At 39.1% G+C, this 17,045-nt stretch overlaps 1 protein-coding gene across 2 annotated transcripts; it reads right to left on the reverse strand.

The window, feature by feature from the left end:
- Nucleotides 1-2,239: 2,239 nt before the first annotated feature.
- Nucleotides 2,240-16,486, reverse strand: RXYLT1 (ribitol xylosyltransferase 1). Of its 2 annotated transcripts, XM_054631500.2 has the most exons (6): nt 16,188-16,486; nt 15,601-15,780; nt 14,510-14,612; nt 9,325-9,639; nt 7,511-7,681; nt 2,240-6,463 (listed from the first exon to the last, which is right to left on the reverse strand). In XM_054631500.2, the coding sequence occupies exons 1-6, from the start codon at nt 16,450-16,452 to the stop codon at nt 6,046-6,048; spliced, it is 1,452 nt and encodes a 483-aa protein (XP_054487475.2). In that variant the 5' UTR covers nt 16,453-16,486; the 3' UTR covers nt 2,240-6,045. The 2 variants fall into 2 exon arrangements, with proteins under 2 accessions (XP_054487475.2, XP_077034982.1); XM_077178867.1 differs by lacking the exons at nt 14,510-14,612; nt 15,601-15,780; nt 16,188-16,486 and adding an exon at nt 12,462-12,533.
- Nucleotides 16,487-17,045: the final 559 nt, after the last annotated feature.

Genomic DNA, 17,045 nt, shown 5'->3' on the forward strand with positions numbered 1-17,045 from the left:
GAGACACAGAAGAAAAAACAGGCAGAGCCTGATTAGAGAGGGGAAGGAAGCAAAACTGGTACCACATGGCATAATGTACAGATCTCTGCTTATGTACTCATCAGATGGAATATTGTCTGCAATTTTAGCATTAGTAAGACTATTTAGTTTTTACTGTAAAACAGTCATGATACTCCACAATCATCAGCAAAGAGACAGAGATTGATATAACATTAGTAAATTAATAAATTGAACCCTCCAGCAAAAAGGGATATGCAATTAAAGACTGCATACCACAAAACACACGTCACTAGCTATCTCAAAGCTATGCTAGCATTTGAAGGAAGTGTGAAGCTCCATTTAAATTCCTACAGCAATTAATCATTACACTCTATTTCTCCTCAGGGGAAACAGAGCTGCCCTTAATTCTCCATTTCCATATTCAGTGAGAATGAGGGTAGCCTCATTCTCCCCAGGAGCCCATTACCATCCCATCCCACACTTCCTCAGCCCCCTGCCAAAAGCAGGAGCAATGAGATTCAACAGAGAAGCTCCCGGTGGTTGTGCTTCTGAAATGGCAGCTGGGCAGTGGCAGTGTCCAGGCTGGATGGAAGGCATGAACCAAGGTTATTTCACATCCCAGAGAAGTCCCTGCAATAAGATATAGCACTGTGGTAGCCCCATTGCTGACAAGGGCTGTCACAAACACCTTCATGCATTAAATAAGCAGCCACAGAGGAAGATGTTTCAGCATCTGCTATGAAAATATTACTTAAAGTGGATCTCCCCTCATGACCACAGACTACCTTTATTCTTCAGAAAAGAACTCCATGGCAGAGGAAAAAAAACATGAAAAGAAACACTTATGTAGAAACCTTACATATTGAGCCTTGAACAAAACCCCTTTGACACAGCAAACTCAAAATACAACATTTAACAGTTTGATGCTGTTTGAATAACTTAATCTGAAACAATCAGGCTAATTTCAGTCATTCAGAGATTTATTTTTCTTCGTTTGTGGCCACCTGCATAACTTTCTGTCTTTCAATGGGTTGTGTCTTCATCTGGATCTTAGTGAATGACTCATTTCTGTTTGATGCATTCACTTTACATCTCATAGCTTCTGAAAGCACATATTTAATGAAACTCTGTGTAATACCTTCAGTTCTGTTTATTTTAAAATGCACCCCAAGCTACAAATTATATATTCCTGAAGATGAAAAAAATTAAGACTATAGGAATGGTGAATGCTGTCATGTGAAATCCAGAAATTTTGCACTGTCAATTGGGACTACTGAATGCAGGAAGCAATTTGAGGATTCTTACCTCAGGCAATCCTTGTGTGATTAAGCTGCTGTAAGACTGGCTAAGAGAATGAGTCATGTTATTTCATGGCATGCTTGATGAAACACATCTGTGTTGTGTGACTGTGGCTAACAGAAATATGAAGTACATCTGTGTTGTGTGACTGTGGATCAGAAATATCTTGCATTCTACTTTAGAGGCATTCATGGAGCTGCACTCAGGATCCAAGAGTGCTCAGGGAAGAAAATGAGAATTCCAATGCCTGTGCTGCCAGGGCACTCGACACAATTAGGAGGTAAAAGATGGTACTGTACCACTACCTGGCTGGGTGGCCAGCTTGTCAACACCAGGCACTGGCTTTTGGGTACTGAACTACAGCAATTTGAACAGATTCTTGACTGTCAACATGTGTAGCAGTTTCCTCTGAAGACTGAGGCCTCTTTATTGGACCTTGAATCAAGACACTTAAAATGGTAGCCAAATTGAACCACCAGACCCTAGGGGGTGAATGGTACACACAGCCTGTTCTGAAAATCTTCACTTTACCATCTTACTGCCATGTAGTTCCAGTCTAAGATGGATTTTCTCTTTAAACCCTTGAATTAAATAAATACAAAATCTAAATGTATACAGGCATTAACCTTTTTCTCTTGAGCATTCCTCTTGGTCCTCAGATTTTACCTTTAGTGCCTTTTCAGCTTTCACATTCTTTAAAACTAGAGTCATGTGGAGATATTTTAACACTCAAAGCAGTTATCCATGCTCAGGCTAGTAGTAAAAGGGAATTACATTGGTAAGATATATTGAAAACCATTTACTGGTTTTTATTGTTCAGGAGACACTGAAGAAATCCTGATATTTGACCCACCCAAATAGTTTAAATATGGACTGATAATGTGACCTTTTGCAATAGTTTCTTTATCAAGAGGATTATCAGTTATGATTCATGGACTGGTGAGGAGTAAGAATTTTATGTAATTTTGTGTAACTGCATAAAATGATGGAATGAGATTTTAGATCCACTGTCACTTCTGCTGCACAGCATGGTTTTTATAGCATCACTTTGGAGTGATCCCTGAAGGGTTTATAATACAACTTAACTTTGTGGACTCAGAAAGCAAAAAATCCCAACCAAGATGGAGTCCTGGGATACAATGCAAACTGCACATCATCCTTTCAGGCACATTTTCATCAGGTCAGCTCTTCTTCTCATCTTACTCATCAAACCCTTTGTGTAGCATTCACAGTACTACATAAACATTAAAGCCCTTTTTAGCTATTGGGAAATGGCAGTCCCAACATGCCTTATGCTAGCAGTTTTCTTGGAAGCAACAGTTTCTTACAGCAGAGTTGGAACCGCATTTGAAATACTTTTTGCCTCTCCCAACATCAGTTTTTATGAACAGGCCAAAATAAGCATAATCTTGTTCAATCTTCTTCATTTTTCTGATCACAGCAGGAAGAATTCTTGGAACTATTTTAGGAATCAGTAGCATGGAAGCTGCTCCTGAGTTTGCCCTGTTCTTAGTGGCTATTACTAACATGCAGCATTTGCCAAGAAGAAACAGGATTTCTGTGGCTTTGAAAGTGTTTTGGTGAGGGCAGTAAGCCAAGACAGAAACTGGTGCTTCAGTACACAGTGATCCTAATTCAGACTTATTTTTTGCTGTGAGAAAGGCTTCTAGAAAATTCTCCATTGTATCACTCCTTTTGTAAGTTTCAGCCATGGAAAGATGGTAAACCTAACAACTGAAATACACTATCACAACTTAAATATCCAAGAATAGTAAGCAAATGGTAGATGGGTCATTTGCAAGCCATGTCCTTATCTACAGGATTACAAACAGTTATGAAGACTGGTTATGTTTCTTTGGAATCATTTTGCTCTTTAGAAACTGGTTTTCTAAACTGTTTATGCCATATGTTCATAGCCACTCAATGGGCTCAGAATAATGCAGGAGAGAGAGTTACACTAAGGTTTGGAGAAGCTTGATCTGTTTCTTCATATAACAAGGCAATTCAGCTTAATTTGTAAAGTTTTCATCAGCAGGAAATGCTTCTGATAATGAAACTGGTAGAGTTATATACTCCACACACCAATGTAAGTGTGATGCAAAACAGCACATAATTAGCAATCTGTCTAACATTTGGAGCTACAGTTGGCATTCCAACTCCAGACAGGCTCAGTTCTGTGCATCTCTCCAAGAAGCACCAGGCACAGTTACAAGAGGCATTGTTCTGTGCCTGGAAAGCGATGTTCCATGATCCCAGTCTCAAACCTGAGGGCTAAGCACAAAATCAGAGGGTGCATTCACCTCTCAGCAATAACAACTGAACTGATTCGTCATCTTCTCGCTGACAGTAGATACTATCTGCTCCTACATGGATGTGGCATGCCATCTTTTTTGCCAGTGGCTTAACCACTTCCCTTGTTTTAACCAGTTTCTCTACCACTGTAAGACATCCTCTCTGATTTCTTGCAATCCCCACTGTCTTTCCTCCATCAGTCTCATCCTTTCTTTACCAAGGTCCTTTCTGTGGTCTTGCTCAGCTCTGGATCTAAATATAGCAAAGTTGACAATTTCTTCCACATGTTGGACAGTGGAATGAGAGAACAATTAAAACACTAGCAACCTGCCTAATGTGTTAGGAATCCCTCCCTTGACTTCAAAATGTTTTGCTCCATTAGCACTAGAAATAGTACACAAGAAAAAACTCTTGGTACCAGCTCCTGCTGGAAAAAGGTGAATTTGCAGTGTCAAGAATTGGTTCAATAGATAAAATAATTCCCTTTGAACTCCCAAAGTAGGCAAGGAGCTGTAAAGTGAAATTCTACTAAAATTTTGGTATATGTCTCAGCCTCCCTTAACATACAATTGCCCTGATTTTGGAAAAATTTCACACATTACTTAGAAATGAGCACATCAATAGCATCTTTCTTTTGCTGATGAGCCAAGTTACATACTCAACTGTTTTTCAGACTTCAGTTGAAGTCTGAAAACTACACCAACTACAGTTTTTTAGGAGCTGCAGCCTCTTTTATAAGAACCTTAGCTGACTGGTTAAGACTTCTGAGAGCTGTTTTCTGCAGTTTCTTGAAATCCTGCAGGAGTGCCAAGGGATCTCTTGCTGACAAGTTGAGAAACACTGCTCCAAATGATTGTTCTGCAGTTTTGTAGCTTGTTTAGAGATAAAGATTCTACTAGAGGAAAAATACAGCACTAAGATTACATTATTACAGTAGTGAGAATTGGGAACAGGTTGTCCAGAAAAGATATGGATGCCTCATCCCTGGAATTACTCCAAGGCCAGGCTAGATGGTGCTCTGAGCAACCTGGGATAGTGGGAGGTGTCCTTGCCCCTGGCAGGAGGGTTCATGATCTTCCAACCTAAAGCATTCCATGTTTCTATGGTTACTGCAGACACTCAAGCTTCCTCTAACCCTCAAGTGCTGTGTACTGCTGATGAGCTTCAGATCCTAAGTGTGCTGGACATTTGCTGTGAATTTGGTCTAACAATGTCCACCTGTAAGGAGTGCTCATCAACTCACTGCCCTACTTCCAGTCTCAGCTGAATGGAGTATGTTTGCATTGTACTGCAACTGCAGGACACTTCAGATTAAATGGGTGGATGAAAACAGCAGTTCACGTTAGACAGACAATTCACATTACCCACAGAAGTGCCCTTGTGTGACACATGCTCCAGAACTAGAGAGAATCAGGACACAAATGACTACTACTTAGCTGTACAGCCTTTGAATTGCTGCATGAGAACAACCCCACGTGTCATGCTGTGGTCAGACAGAAGTGGCTGCTACAGCCCTTTGGTATGGCAGTGGTGTGTGTGCAGTCCTACTGCTCAGCAGAACAGACTGGAGGGAACTGCACACACACAAGAACAGGAATAGATCCCTTTGGCTACATTTAACAAAAAAACATTGAAACTATTTATGGTACACATAGTACCATAACCATGCAGTATTACACTTCTGCCATCTTTTGGCATTGACGAGTTTCAGCAGATTTTGAGCAATCAGATAAGCTACAGGCAGGTTCATGTCTAAAGCCTGAACATGCAGCTGTAACTACAGGTAATGAAAGAGCAGAAACACAGAAAGGTATAGCCCAAGACTAAAAACAAATTAAAGAAAGTAATTTGATATCTCAGGGTAAAGATTAAATATATTGCTATCAAATATTTTCAAGAAAGAGTTCTCTATTTTTACCTTGAAATACACATTTTTATTCCACAGTCTTTAGCTTTATGGTCACTTTGTTGGAAATGAAATGTCAACCAAGTAAACAGTTCACATTTTCAAAACAAGCACATACCAGAATATGCTAAACCTGGCAATTTTGTAATAATACTTTTCATTTTTAGTTTCCCTAATAAATTACCCTGTACCACTCAGCCTCCATTCCTTTTTCTTCAAACACAACTGATTTTCTTAAGTTGGATTTTACCAAATGCACATGCTCAAAGATATTATCCTTAAAATTTCTTACCAGGTCACAAAGCAACATAAAAATTATGAAAATAGTAATGAAATTGTTGTCATCCTTGTACCATCATATTACGTCAACAACCTCTCTGAAAATCATTAAAGATGGAGTGCCAAATGTAGCTCTTGGCCAAGCTTAGAGCAATTCCACTGACTTTAAACGGAATGCATCTGTCCTGTGAGGTTACTTTTAAATAAAAGCTGCCTCAGGTTAATGGAAATTAGGCTGTCATCTATTCTAGATTTTCAAAAGGGACAATTTATCCCTTATCACTGGGCAAAAATGAATTTTCCAAAGTGTTAATGAATTTTTGTCTCATCCATGCTTTGAAGTTTCGATACCATTCTAAAAGCTTTTTTCTCCTTTGAATCTTTTCTTGTAAGCTCATTTTTTTTTCTTTCTCTAGAATAGCAGGAAGCTCTTTCCAGTTTTTAATAAAGATAAATGGAGCCCCCATGGTTTTTAATAATTGCAATGGAGCGCTGTGGTAGGCTGATGAATTTCCGCAATCACCCGGTGTCATTACATCTTCTATAACGGGAAGAGATCCATATGAACAAGCTTCATAAATTCTGTAACATTCTGTATTTATTCCCACTGGGCACAATGTCAAATCACTCTGCAGCAAGGCATCTTGATAGTTCTTGAAACTTTCATTTGTTTCTTGAGGCTGCCACCTAGGAAAGTAAAACGAGTGAAAATTAATAATTTCTTCATGGGCACTGCAATGGAAAAATACAGATATGCTTTAATTTCTATTAGTTGTAAAACTGAAAATGCTATTAGTGTAAAAATTTTATATTACACACACGGTCAATTGACTTTTACTTTTAATCTTAACTGCTCTTAAAAGTCTTCTAAAAATTTATTGAAAATGTCACTGTTAAAAATAGATTGTAATATGTGGCCCTTTCTGGAAATTATTAACACTTAAAAGTGTAAGAAACAAATTGAAATGCCACTCCAAATCTTCTGCATGACTTGGATGATGCATATGTCAATTTACTTCACAGCACAGTTTAGAAACAGACAAAAAGGGAGACACTCAATGGACTTTTAAATGACTTTTTTTGGCCTCAAAAGAGGTTTGTTCTTCAAAAGCTAGGATGCAGAGCAATCGGTTTAACCTGAATTCATCTACTTGAAGTGCCTCAAGATGTGTGCGAGATAAGAGTTTATGTCACAGATACAATCCATCTCCTGAGACTCTTTCATCAGGGCAGCTAAGGTCTACCTAAGCACCACTGTGCCTGCTATCCAACATTTTATAGGTGTTGCTTTTCAAAGGTAAGAAATACAATCAGAACCCTACTCTTGTTAGTCAAAAAATAACTGTGCTTTACAGATTAAATCCACTCCCATGTGGAACACAACAAAATATGGCTGTCATTTTTCTTTGGCTAAAGACATTAAACTCCACAAAATACAAGATAAGTGTTTCTTCTCATAATCAAATATTTGTAAGAAAAAAGCAGATGGTCTTTGATGGTTATATAGGTTATATATAGACGAGACTTTTCTATACTAGATTTAAAAATATGCCTTATGTAAAATATAACAGAAATGCTGTTATGTTGACTTAAATGAAGAGTCTCTGCACTATTCCCTGACTTAATGACTAATTACCTTTATTTGTATTATTTTTTAACACTCAAGAAAAGATTGGTAATAATGAACCGGGCAAAAAACTTAGAATATTTTCATGAAGTAAATTAAAGTCTTACTGTTCTCTGGCTGCAATCCAGCAAAGTTTGTCAAGCCCATCCTGTTTCAGAATTTCGATGAGGGTTTCTCTAGAAGAATTCTTATAAACTGTTCCTAAGAAATTACATAGATATGATCTTGGATCATGTAGCATTGACCAGCTGGGTTCCACAACTGGAAAATTTCTGTAGCTATAAAAAAAAGTGTAAGTTAGACAACCATATCAAAGGAAAACATTTTGCAGCATTTCATTTTCAGTGCATCATATTTTATGACTAAAACAACCTGCTTGTTGCCAATCCATCTCTACAGACAGACTCAGAAGTAAACCAAGTCACATCCTGTCCTAAAAGTATGTCTTTATTCCCTTTACCCCCATCAGGCCCTTCACAAAGTTTCCAGCATACTTACATCTTCTTTCAACATCAGATATATTAAATGTGCAGATTACAGAATGTCCTGGACTAACATGCTTTTCCAAAGAGCTGTTCTTGATGCAACCACAAGTTTTGACTGAAATGGCCAGTTTAACAGTAACTATGGCATGTAAGTCTCACCTACCTTAATCTCTGGATATGCTCCTCTACTGAAAATACCATTGGTAACCTCTCAAAGGAAAATCTTACTGTGATCTGAGTGAACTCAATAATTGAATCTTTTGGCTACTAAATAGCTTATTGTGCATTATGTGATGGAGCAGTCCTGTCCTCATTCTTCTCCTGCATGAGGAATGTCAATTCACTTAGTTTCTAATAAGCATTAGAAACTTCATGACAAATATTTTTGCATCATTCCACATCTTCATTTTCCCTCTTTACTTGGAAAATCCAGCAAATTTTCTGCCTTTAACCTGTTTTTTACAGCTGTTGTATGCAAGGTCTGGTAACCCCATTTTGATACCAAATTTATCTTCCTCCACCCAGCTTTGCACCCTTGTTTATTGTTCTAAGTGTTGTTGCTTTCTCTTAACTGTCACCCTAATCTCTGCATATCAAAACTCAACTTCTTTCCACTTAGGAACTTCCAATACCATTGATTCTTTGACACCATCAATAATCCAAATTTAGCATATGTCAGAGACACTGTGAACAAGTTCAAGCTGTATATAAAAAGCTCTATACAGTTTTCCAGCTTGTTGAGCAAACTAGATCAATATAGGATATTGAATTCAAATTCAACACAAGGTATGAAAATAATCCTGTATTCCTTTCAGCTTCTATTACCCTGGTAAGTAGCTAAACAACTATCAACTCTGTTAATAAGAAGTAAAAATGCATCTAGCTGAACCAAACCTTTATTTACTCCACATAAACAGTTTGAGCACTTAAGTATAACAAAAATGGGTTTTCTTAAACAAGCAGTTAAGCCAGTTTACACTACTGTGATACTGGAGTATAACAACTCCAAACGGGAAGCCTTTTGAGCCATAACGGAGGTTAAAAAAAGTACTCTTTCCTTTTCTGAACAAATAGTACCTGCAACTTTACTACATAAGTATCCTTTGAATCTCCACATCACTGGTATGTATTACATCAGCAGTCATGATAATCTCAAGAGCAAATCTACTGAAGAAAGAATAAACAGAAAATCTCAGGAGACACAGGTTCATTTTCCTAAAATTCCTAAATACTAGTATCCTTTTCCTGTTATAATTTTTATTGCTAAATGCAACTTTCAAAGACTCCAATGCCTGATTTAGAAAATGACTGATAGGATCACGTTCTGCAATTTACTTATTAAAACTGTTTTGGGCAAAAGCAGTAAGAGTCATATTTTCCATACCTCATGCACAACAATTAATGAATCAATTGCAACTTCTGCCTATAGCACTTACGTAGCTACTCCTAAAGGCCACTGGAAAATATCTTCTTCATTTACGAACGCGTAGTCATACGTAACAAAGAGCAGATTTACAAATCCCCCGTTTCGTTTCAGGTATGGCTGAATCCAGGCGTTGTTGCACTGCTCGTTCCCGAGCAGCACCACAGCCACGTGCTGGATTTTGCGGGTCTCCATCAGTGTCTGTGCGTAGTGCAGCCACTGCGTGGCGTAGGCGATCTTCGCCGGCTCCCTCCCGTTCAGCACCAGCACCACATGCTCCGCTTCTACCGAGAAATAGCCGGGAACTACAGATGGGCCAGTGAGGAAGCTGAGAAAGCCAAAATACAACATCAAACAAAGTAAGACTTTGTAAGACAAATTATTGGCCTCAGTCCTCTAGCTAGTCTTACTACACTGCACTCCAGAGATGATATTTTCTTCAATAAAGTAAATGCAATATACTGCAAAATTAATGTGCAACTACAACCACTTCTGCTGTTAGTATGTACTGCTTGGCTGCTTTCATTTTTATTCAGGAAAAAGGTGATTGACTTAAATAAGGTCAATAAATCAGAACTAGTACAATACTCAGACCTCAAAATGTATGTAAATCAACCACCTTTCAAAAAAGGGTGCACCTTGATGTTCACTAAAGGTTAAACATTTTCTTAATTCCAGTGATAATCAATGAATGCTGTATTAGAACAAGAGAGAGGCCCTCCCAAAAACCTGAAGACTATACACAATCTGGTATCATTAAGAGTGACAGCTAGTCTTGCATACTACTTTTCTCAGTATTTTGATTAAGTTTCTTCTGTGTAGAATTGATAACACAAGAAACATCTATCCAAATGTAAACTTAGGTTGGCTGTATGACCCAGGTCAAACTTGAGGCTCTGATACAAGGTAGTAAGCACAAACATTTTAGTTATAAAACGACATTTCTAGATCTTCAACAATGTATTTAACAGAAGAATTTCAGTCATGTAGCAAAATTACCAACTCTTTAATCATTTGCAAATATGTGACAAAAGCCATTTAAACTTCAATGAAACAAACCAGTATTTGCCAGCTCCTGCTCTTTAGTTACCTGGTGTTTTAACAGATTATTGACTGAATGCAAAGAAGTAGCAGTTACACAGCTTGGGAAAAAGTGGAGGGAGAAAACAGCTTTTTTTTTAAAATAAAAGTCAGTTAAGTGATAATTTTCTAGGTCTGCTGCATTACTAGGTTTTCAGCTACCAGCAAAACTTAATTTAGAGTGAGCATGAGTTTTAACTCATGAAGTGCTGAGACTGACAGCTAATTTCAGTTCAAATATACTTGCTGAGGAAAAAAGCTCTCACAACAAAAACTGTAAAGACTACTCCAGTGAAGTTATCTAAGGCAGACTGACCTTAGACAAGTGTATTTTAAACCTGAGTTAAGCTGACATGCTGCTGGCTTGGTGGAAGTGTGTTTTTTGGAGCCAAGATTCATAAGACTCATGACTTGGAATAAAGATTTCTAATCATTCATTAAATGCTAAGTCAGATCAAGACTTAAATCCAAAGTTTAAAAGACAATGAGAACAGAATCACTGGGATTCCTAAGAGAGAATACCTCGAGCTTTGGAAAGCCTCAAATAGAGACTAAATATGTACAAGTGATCACCTTGCAAAGAGACTTGGGGAAAAAGGGTTTTTCCTATGACACAGCACTTTGAGGGTAACAGCTTTACAGCAATAACAGATGTACAGGTCAGGAAGCAATGACTTGTGTGTAGGAATATATGTAGTTGAACAGCATAAAATTACAGTGGGGGGAAAAAAGTAACACAGTGCAAGTCTCATAAATCCATACTTTAATAATCAAAACACCGTGCTAGGGTTGTGCTATTAACTCCCCATCAGAACACAACTGTGACTGGGAAATGGAAGAGACACTACAGAAGCTGCTAAATGGAGGGAGCAGTCCTTACAGTACTAACCACTCACATGAAGGCTAGAGCAAAGATAATATGGGAAGATTACATTTTTTTTGGACTAAATACATGATTTGCTTTCTACAAAGTCCTTGTTTTTCCTTACTAGTGATAGACAGTCATACAAAAATCTGCTATTTTAGACTGGGTCTTATAGTGCCCACTCTGAAGGTGTTGAGAGAGCCATTCTTTAATAGCAAGGATTAAATTTAACACTTGCAGTAATAGGGATAATAATAAATACATCCAGCATACACATATTCCATATGCAAAAATGTAATTACATAAAAATGAGAAAATCAGGAAAAGAACTTGGAAAGGAGCAGTCCAAATCACAGAAGTGACTTCCATCTACAAAAACAACTTGAGAGGACTCTGGAGAACAGTCAGTATTAATTCCCTCTCTGGAAGAGTCTGTAATAAACAGTAAGATCACTGAATCTTATCAATAGGTAAGATCACTGATCACGTATGTGGATAAGCGCTGCTGTGAATGAGTTAATCCTGTTTCATTAATCTGATGAAGCATGTCAATAAGAACACAGATAAAGAGGATCCAGTGGGCATGGTGGTTTTGGATTTTCAAAAAGCTTCACTACATGGTTTTATTAAAACTAAATTGCCAGAAGCTATCCCAGGTGGAATCCTCTGATAGACAGAAACCTCTCCTAGTTGACTGAGGCAAGGCAGCACGGAATGTTTATAAAATAGAGAGGGTGTGACTTGGGGGAAATAGAAATTTAGGAAAGCTCTTGCCAAGTAAGAGGTAAGAAGTTTGGAACTCTGTGCTCTACAACATCTCCTAGATGACAGGAGAGAAGGGTGTGAATTGCTTCAAGCCAAAGAAAGTGTTAAATCATGTTCTCTTGCTTTTTGTATGAATGTGCCAAGAGGCTACTAAAATCCACAGTGATGAAGTTCTTTCACCACTTCTGTTTTTAAATAAACATCACTGCATTTTATAGAGAAGCTGATACTTCATGTATTATTTTAGGCAACTTCTTTGATGGAAATATGTACCCATCAAAATCTGTATTAGGGATGTGCATTCTCCATCATAAATATACAGAATGGGCTTATTCATGTAACTGTGTTCAAGTGGTATTTTGGCATTTTTATGTCTTTAGATTTGTTATTCTTTAAAAACATTCACCAGACATCTATTTTTCAACAATCATTAGACTTACCACAGAGAACTGCAGAACAGCACATATTCTCCAAATATGTCACCTCAGCTAGTTCCCTCTAGCCTCATCTAGTAATCAAAAGATAATTTACCTCAGCCACGCAGTAACAATTCTAGAAAATAACCAGTGAGAAGCCAAAATCACATAATTCTTCTCCACAACATGAACTAGTATTTCCAAATAGAGTAAAAAGTAGCTATTTCAGAAGCCTAGTTGTTAAAATAACAGTTATATTGCATATTTTCTATACTTTGCACAAGTTTCTACTAGCCTTCGTTATGTTGGTAATAAACTTAAGCTTTGTATTTTTATAGGACCTAGCATCCAAGTTGAAATTAGAATAGGGACTCAATTATCCCTGGCACATCTAGACATAACAAGAAGATATTTAAATGCAGGCATAGAAGTCTTTCTTTGAGAGATGCATACCCTAAGGAAACACGTGAGGTTATTAATCATCTGAAACAGGCACACTAGAAAGAAAATAACCATAATCAGTCAAGTGACAGACTCATTAAGTACAGCAAATTATTTTCATGTTATAAATGTGGAAAGCAAGAGCCTAAAGAAATTCTTATGTCAATACCAGGAAGATAACCTATCATGCCACAGTATCATGGATTTCTATAGCTTCTAAGATTTTAACTCTGGAAACAACAAAGTCTTTTGCCACTAAAACTATACTGTAGGCACTGGCCCAATATTCAAAGAAAGGACTGTATCCTTTCTCTATATTTGTGAATTGAAAACTCTATTGCTCTGTCAAGGAGACTACCAAGATGCAGAAGCATCATTCATAGTTGATTCTCTAAACTTGTAGGATCATCTTTTATTTGCAGACAAGGAATATAGCTTTTTCTGTTAAAAAGTACATGAATTCATCAATTTCTGCTGGAAAGACTCTATGGCCTGTACCATTCTTACTGTTAGATACTTTGATAAACAATTCAAAATTATTTAAAAAAGTTTTGTGATCACTTAAAACCTCCTTTCAATTCACAATCACTTGGGTACTTCAAACACTACCTCCAAATATTTCAGCTAGAACCACATCTTGTGCAAGGAAAAAATGGCCTTCTGAAGCAACACGTGTTTCAGAAGTTAAGCTCACTTAACTGTGCAATTTATATATCAAAAGAAAACTTTTTTTAACAGGCAGGTTCTGGTGCAAGTGACTAATGTTGCAGGAGACCTATTTCTGCAGACTGGCTAACTGGCCAAAGAGACAAAAACTCCTTCAGATTCCACTGTATCTTCACAGAAAGCATTAAAATGGTATTAAATAGGGACTCAGAGAAAAGCTCTATATTATTCGCTGCATAATATAAAACTGACAACAGTCTTAAAACATACACGATCACAGATCAAACACCACTGTTAAAGCAAACAGTGTTTCAAGCATAATCATCCTTTCCATACAAAATTTGGTTTGCAAATCAAGTAGCTAACCAGAAGCTAGGTCTTACAGGTAGCCTTTGCTATAAACAAATTATGGTTTTGACACATTCCTATTTATGAATGAATGAGCCAAGTCCCTTTCCCCTGAATACAGCAGAAACCAAAGAGCAGGAGGCATCTTCCTGCCTCACGCATGCATGCTTGATTTCATCAATTATGAGCCCCCAGGCCCCAGCTCTTTACACTGTTCTCAGGCTTGTATCCTCACCCTGCCACTGAGGTCTCTTGGCTGCTCTTTCTCGCAGAATTGGCAAGTTTTTACATAATTTTTTTAATAACACAAACCATCATAAACCAGATTAAATTGCTCTCTAGTTTTCTATTTTTTAACAGTGACATGTTTGGTCTAGAACTGGTTAGATTTATCAGGTATGTGTTTTTGTGTATAAATTATAATTTTGAATGAGAACCCATATGCATATTCCATAGTTATCAAAACAATACAAAATTAAAGTACTTGCAACTGTATTAAAATAACCACAACTTTGAGACAGCCAAAATAATGCCTGAGGAGTGCATCATTTAGTTTACCTTTCCAGTGCATTATTTACTAAAGTTTACACAATTGAAATCAACATCATGAACAATACCTGAAGTATGTTTTCCCTGCATTTTGGTTTCCTTCTCTCCACTGTGCAATCACATCAGCTGGCTCAAGGTGCCCTCCAAAAATGTGTTGCCAAAGGTAAAGACCTACATAAATGAAGACATGATGGAGAATTTGAATGTACAGATCTTGCCTACTCTATGCTCCTAAAAATGATTTCTGGAAAATGAAAAAGCATCACAACGTAAGAATTTGGGAAAGAAATGTCAGAGCTTCTTGCACAATATGACTTAGAATTAGTTAAGATGAATTTTTCCCACATTGGCATTTAAAAAGATTCTTTGGCTGACAAAATATCAGCAGATGAAGATATACACTACTGCTTCTGTTAGCAACTCTTTCCAGCTCACATACCACTAAAAATGAGCAAATATTAATTGGCATTTTAAGCACAAGCATACTTCCCTTAAGCTTTTGTGAAATGCACCAATTTTTATGATGGTAATATCCCAGGAAATATACTTATGTGTTCTACAATGCTACATGAAAGTTCAACTGTAAGCCTGGCATTTACAAAAAGGCTAAACTAAGAACAGTGATATGTCTTCAGCAGTAGTTAAAGAGGTTGAGAAGACTTTGGCTCCCAGTTTGTGTAGAGGGGAAACTCAGTATCTTCCACAAAAGAAGAATTTCCAAGTTCATCAGTGGTAGTAGTACACTGCACTACAGAAAATGCTTTATTTCTCACTGTGTGATGCTTTATTTCACAAAGTGTAAATGTGACAAAAATTAATAATGTGCTTAGGCAAGTAAGAGGCCTCTCCTTGTGTCATACTGTAAACTAGACTGGATTAAAAAAGTAACTGCATTTCTTTGCCATTTGAGACATTTTCCTTGACAGATGCAGAAGAGGAGCCTTGAAAGGCACTGATACAAAGAAACTGATACAAAGAGAGTTCAACTACTCTTATACTGCTATGAGTTTGAGTAACAGCTAGCATCTCCCTAATACTCCCCATGTTCAGATATACATAGTATTGAATCATATACATAAATTTTAGTCATCAGGAAACTCAGAAAAGCGCTATATCAGAAAGGTTAAATAACCAATAAAGATTGACTACATCTGCTTACCAATTGCTGCTTTGCCCCAAATCTGTACTCTAAGACTGGTCTGTTCTAGGTGAGACCTCGCATATTTTATCATTTTAAGATTAGCTTCATATCTCTGCTGAGAAGCAGCCAGCTCATTTTTCTCATCCGCATCCCACGGATTCCACTCTTCATTTCCCAAGGCAACATGATCTGTGAAACCTAAAAGCGTGATTAACATTAAAATAAAAAAAAAAAAGAAGATCCAATTCACAACTGTAGGATAACTGATTAATTTTCCCAAATTCGTAATTTCACGCAGCACCTGACAGCCCTAGGTCGCGCACATCACCATCGCCACCACCACAACAAGCGGAACCACAAGCACAAGCACCGCCGCCTCCTCCTGCTCTGCCGTGCCGCGCGGTGCCCGCCGAGGCCCAGCGGAGCCGGCCGCAGCCAGCGCAGGCCCAGCGGGGAGCGGTGAGGCGCCGGCCCCGCTCTTCCTCGGAGGCCGCCGCCAGGCCCCGCCCGCCGGGCCGGCCCCGCTCCAAACCCGCCGCCCCGGCCACACTGGCCGCGGCCAGGCCGGGCAGGGCGGCTCGGAGCGGCCCCGCCGCCGCACTCACCTCGCGGGCCGTGGCGGTCCCGGTGCGAGCGAGGGGCGGCCGGGCGGCGCGGGCGCAGGAACACGGTGTAGGCCGCGTAGAGGGAGAAGAGGCCGTACGCGACGATCAGGGCGGAGCAGAGCCGCCTGCGAGCGCCCCGCATCCCGCCCGGCGCGGGCGGAAGGCCCGGCGGGGGGCGCCGGGAGGCGGCGGCGGGAGCAGACTCCGCCCGCCGGCCTGGGCCGGGTCCTGGGCCGCTGGGGAGGCTCGGAGCCGCCGGGGCCATGGGCTGCCCCTGGCTGCAGCCCCCCGGGCGCTGCCGGCACAGCTGTGCGATGGCAGGTTGTAAACGGAGAGATGAACAGCACAGTCAGGTTATGGGAATTTTATTATAATGGGGAAAGCTTGGATTGATCAGAGTGAGTCACATTCCACAGAGAGATAGAAAGACTATGCGCGAGTCCTTCTTAAGGCTAGGTGCTACAGCTTCTGTAAAGCTCTACCCGCCTGTAGACAAACACCATGACCCTAATTGTAGCAAGAAGCACAGTGCCGTTCACCTACTCAAAGGAGAAAGAGTCTAGAACAGTAGAGATTGTAATGCACTGCACAACCCTACAGCCTCCTCTGGGTTTGAGTGGGTTTTTTCTTGATCAATTTTTACCCTTTCTCGGATCCTGACCTAAAATTAAATCAGCGGACCACTGCTTGTTTCCAACTGAAATCTTAGAAGGCCTTCTGAAACAGGCTTAGAGTTAGCCTACTGCCAAATCCTTACTCTGATTTGCTTGCTTGTACACATGCTGAACTGTGAGTCTAGCCTTATGATGCACAGTGGCAGCAATCACAGACTGTTGGGGTGGGAAGGGACCTTCAAAA

The sequence above is a fragment of the Agelaius phoeniceus genome, chromosome 5, assembly GCF_051311805.1.
Source record: "Agelaius phoeniceus isolate bAgePho1 chromosome 5, bAgePho1.hap1, whole genome shotgun sequence".
Taxonomy (NCBI): Eukaryota; Metazoa; Chordata; class Aves; order Passeriformes; family Icteridae; genus Agelaius; species Agelaius phoeniceus.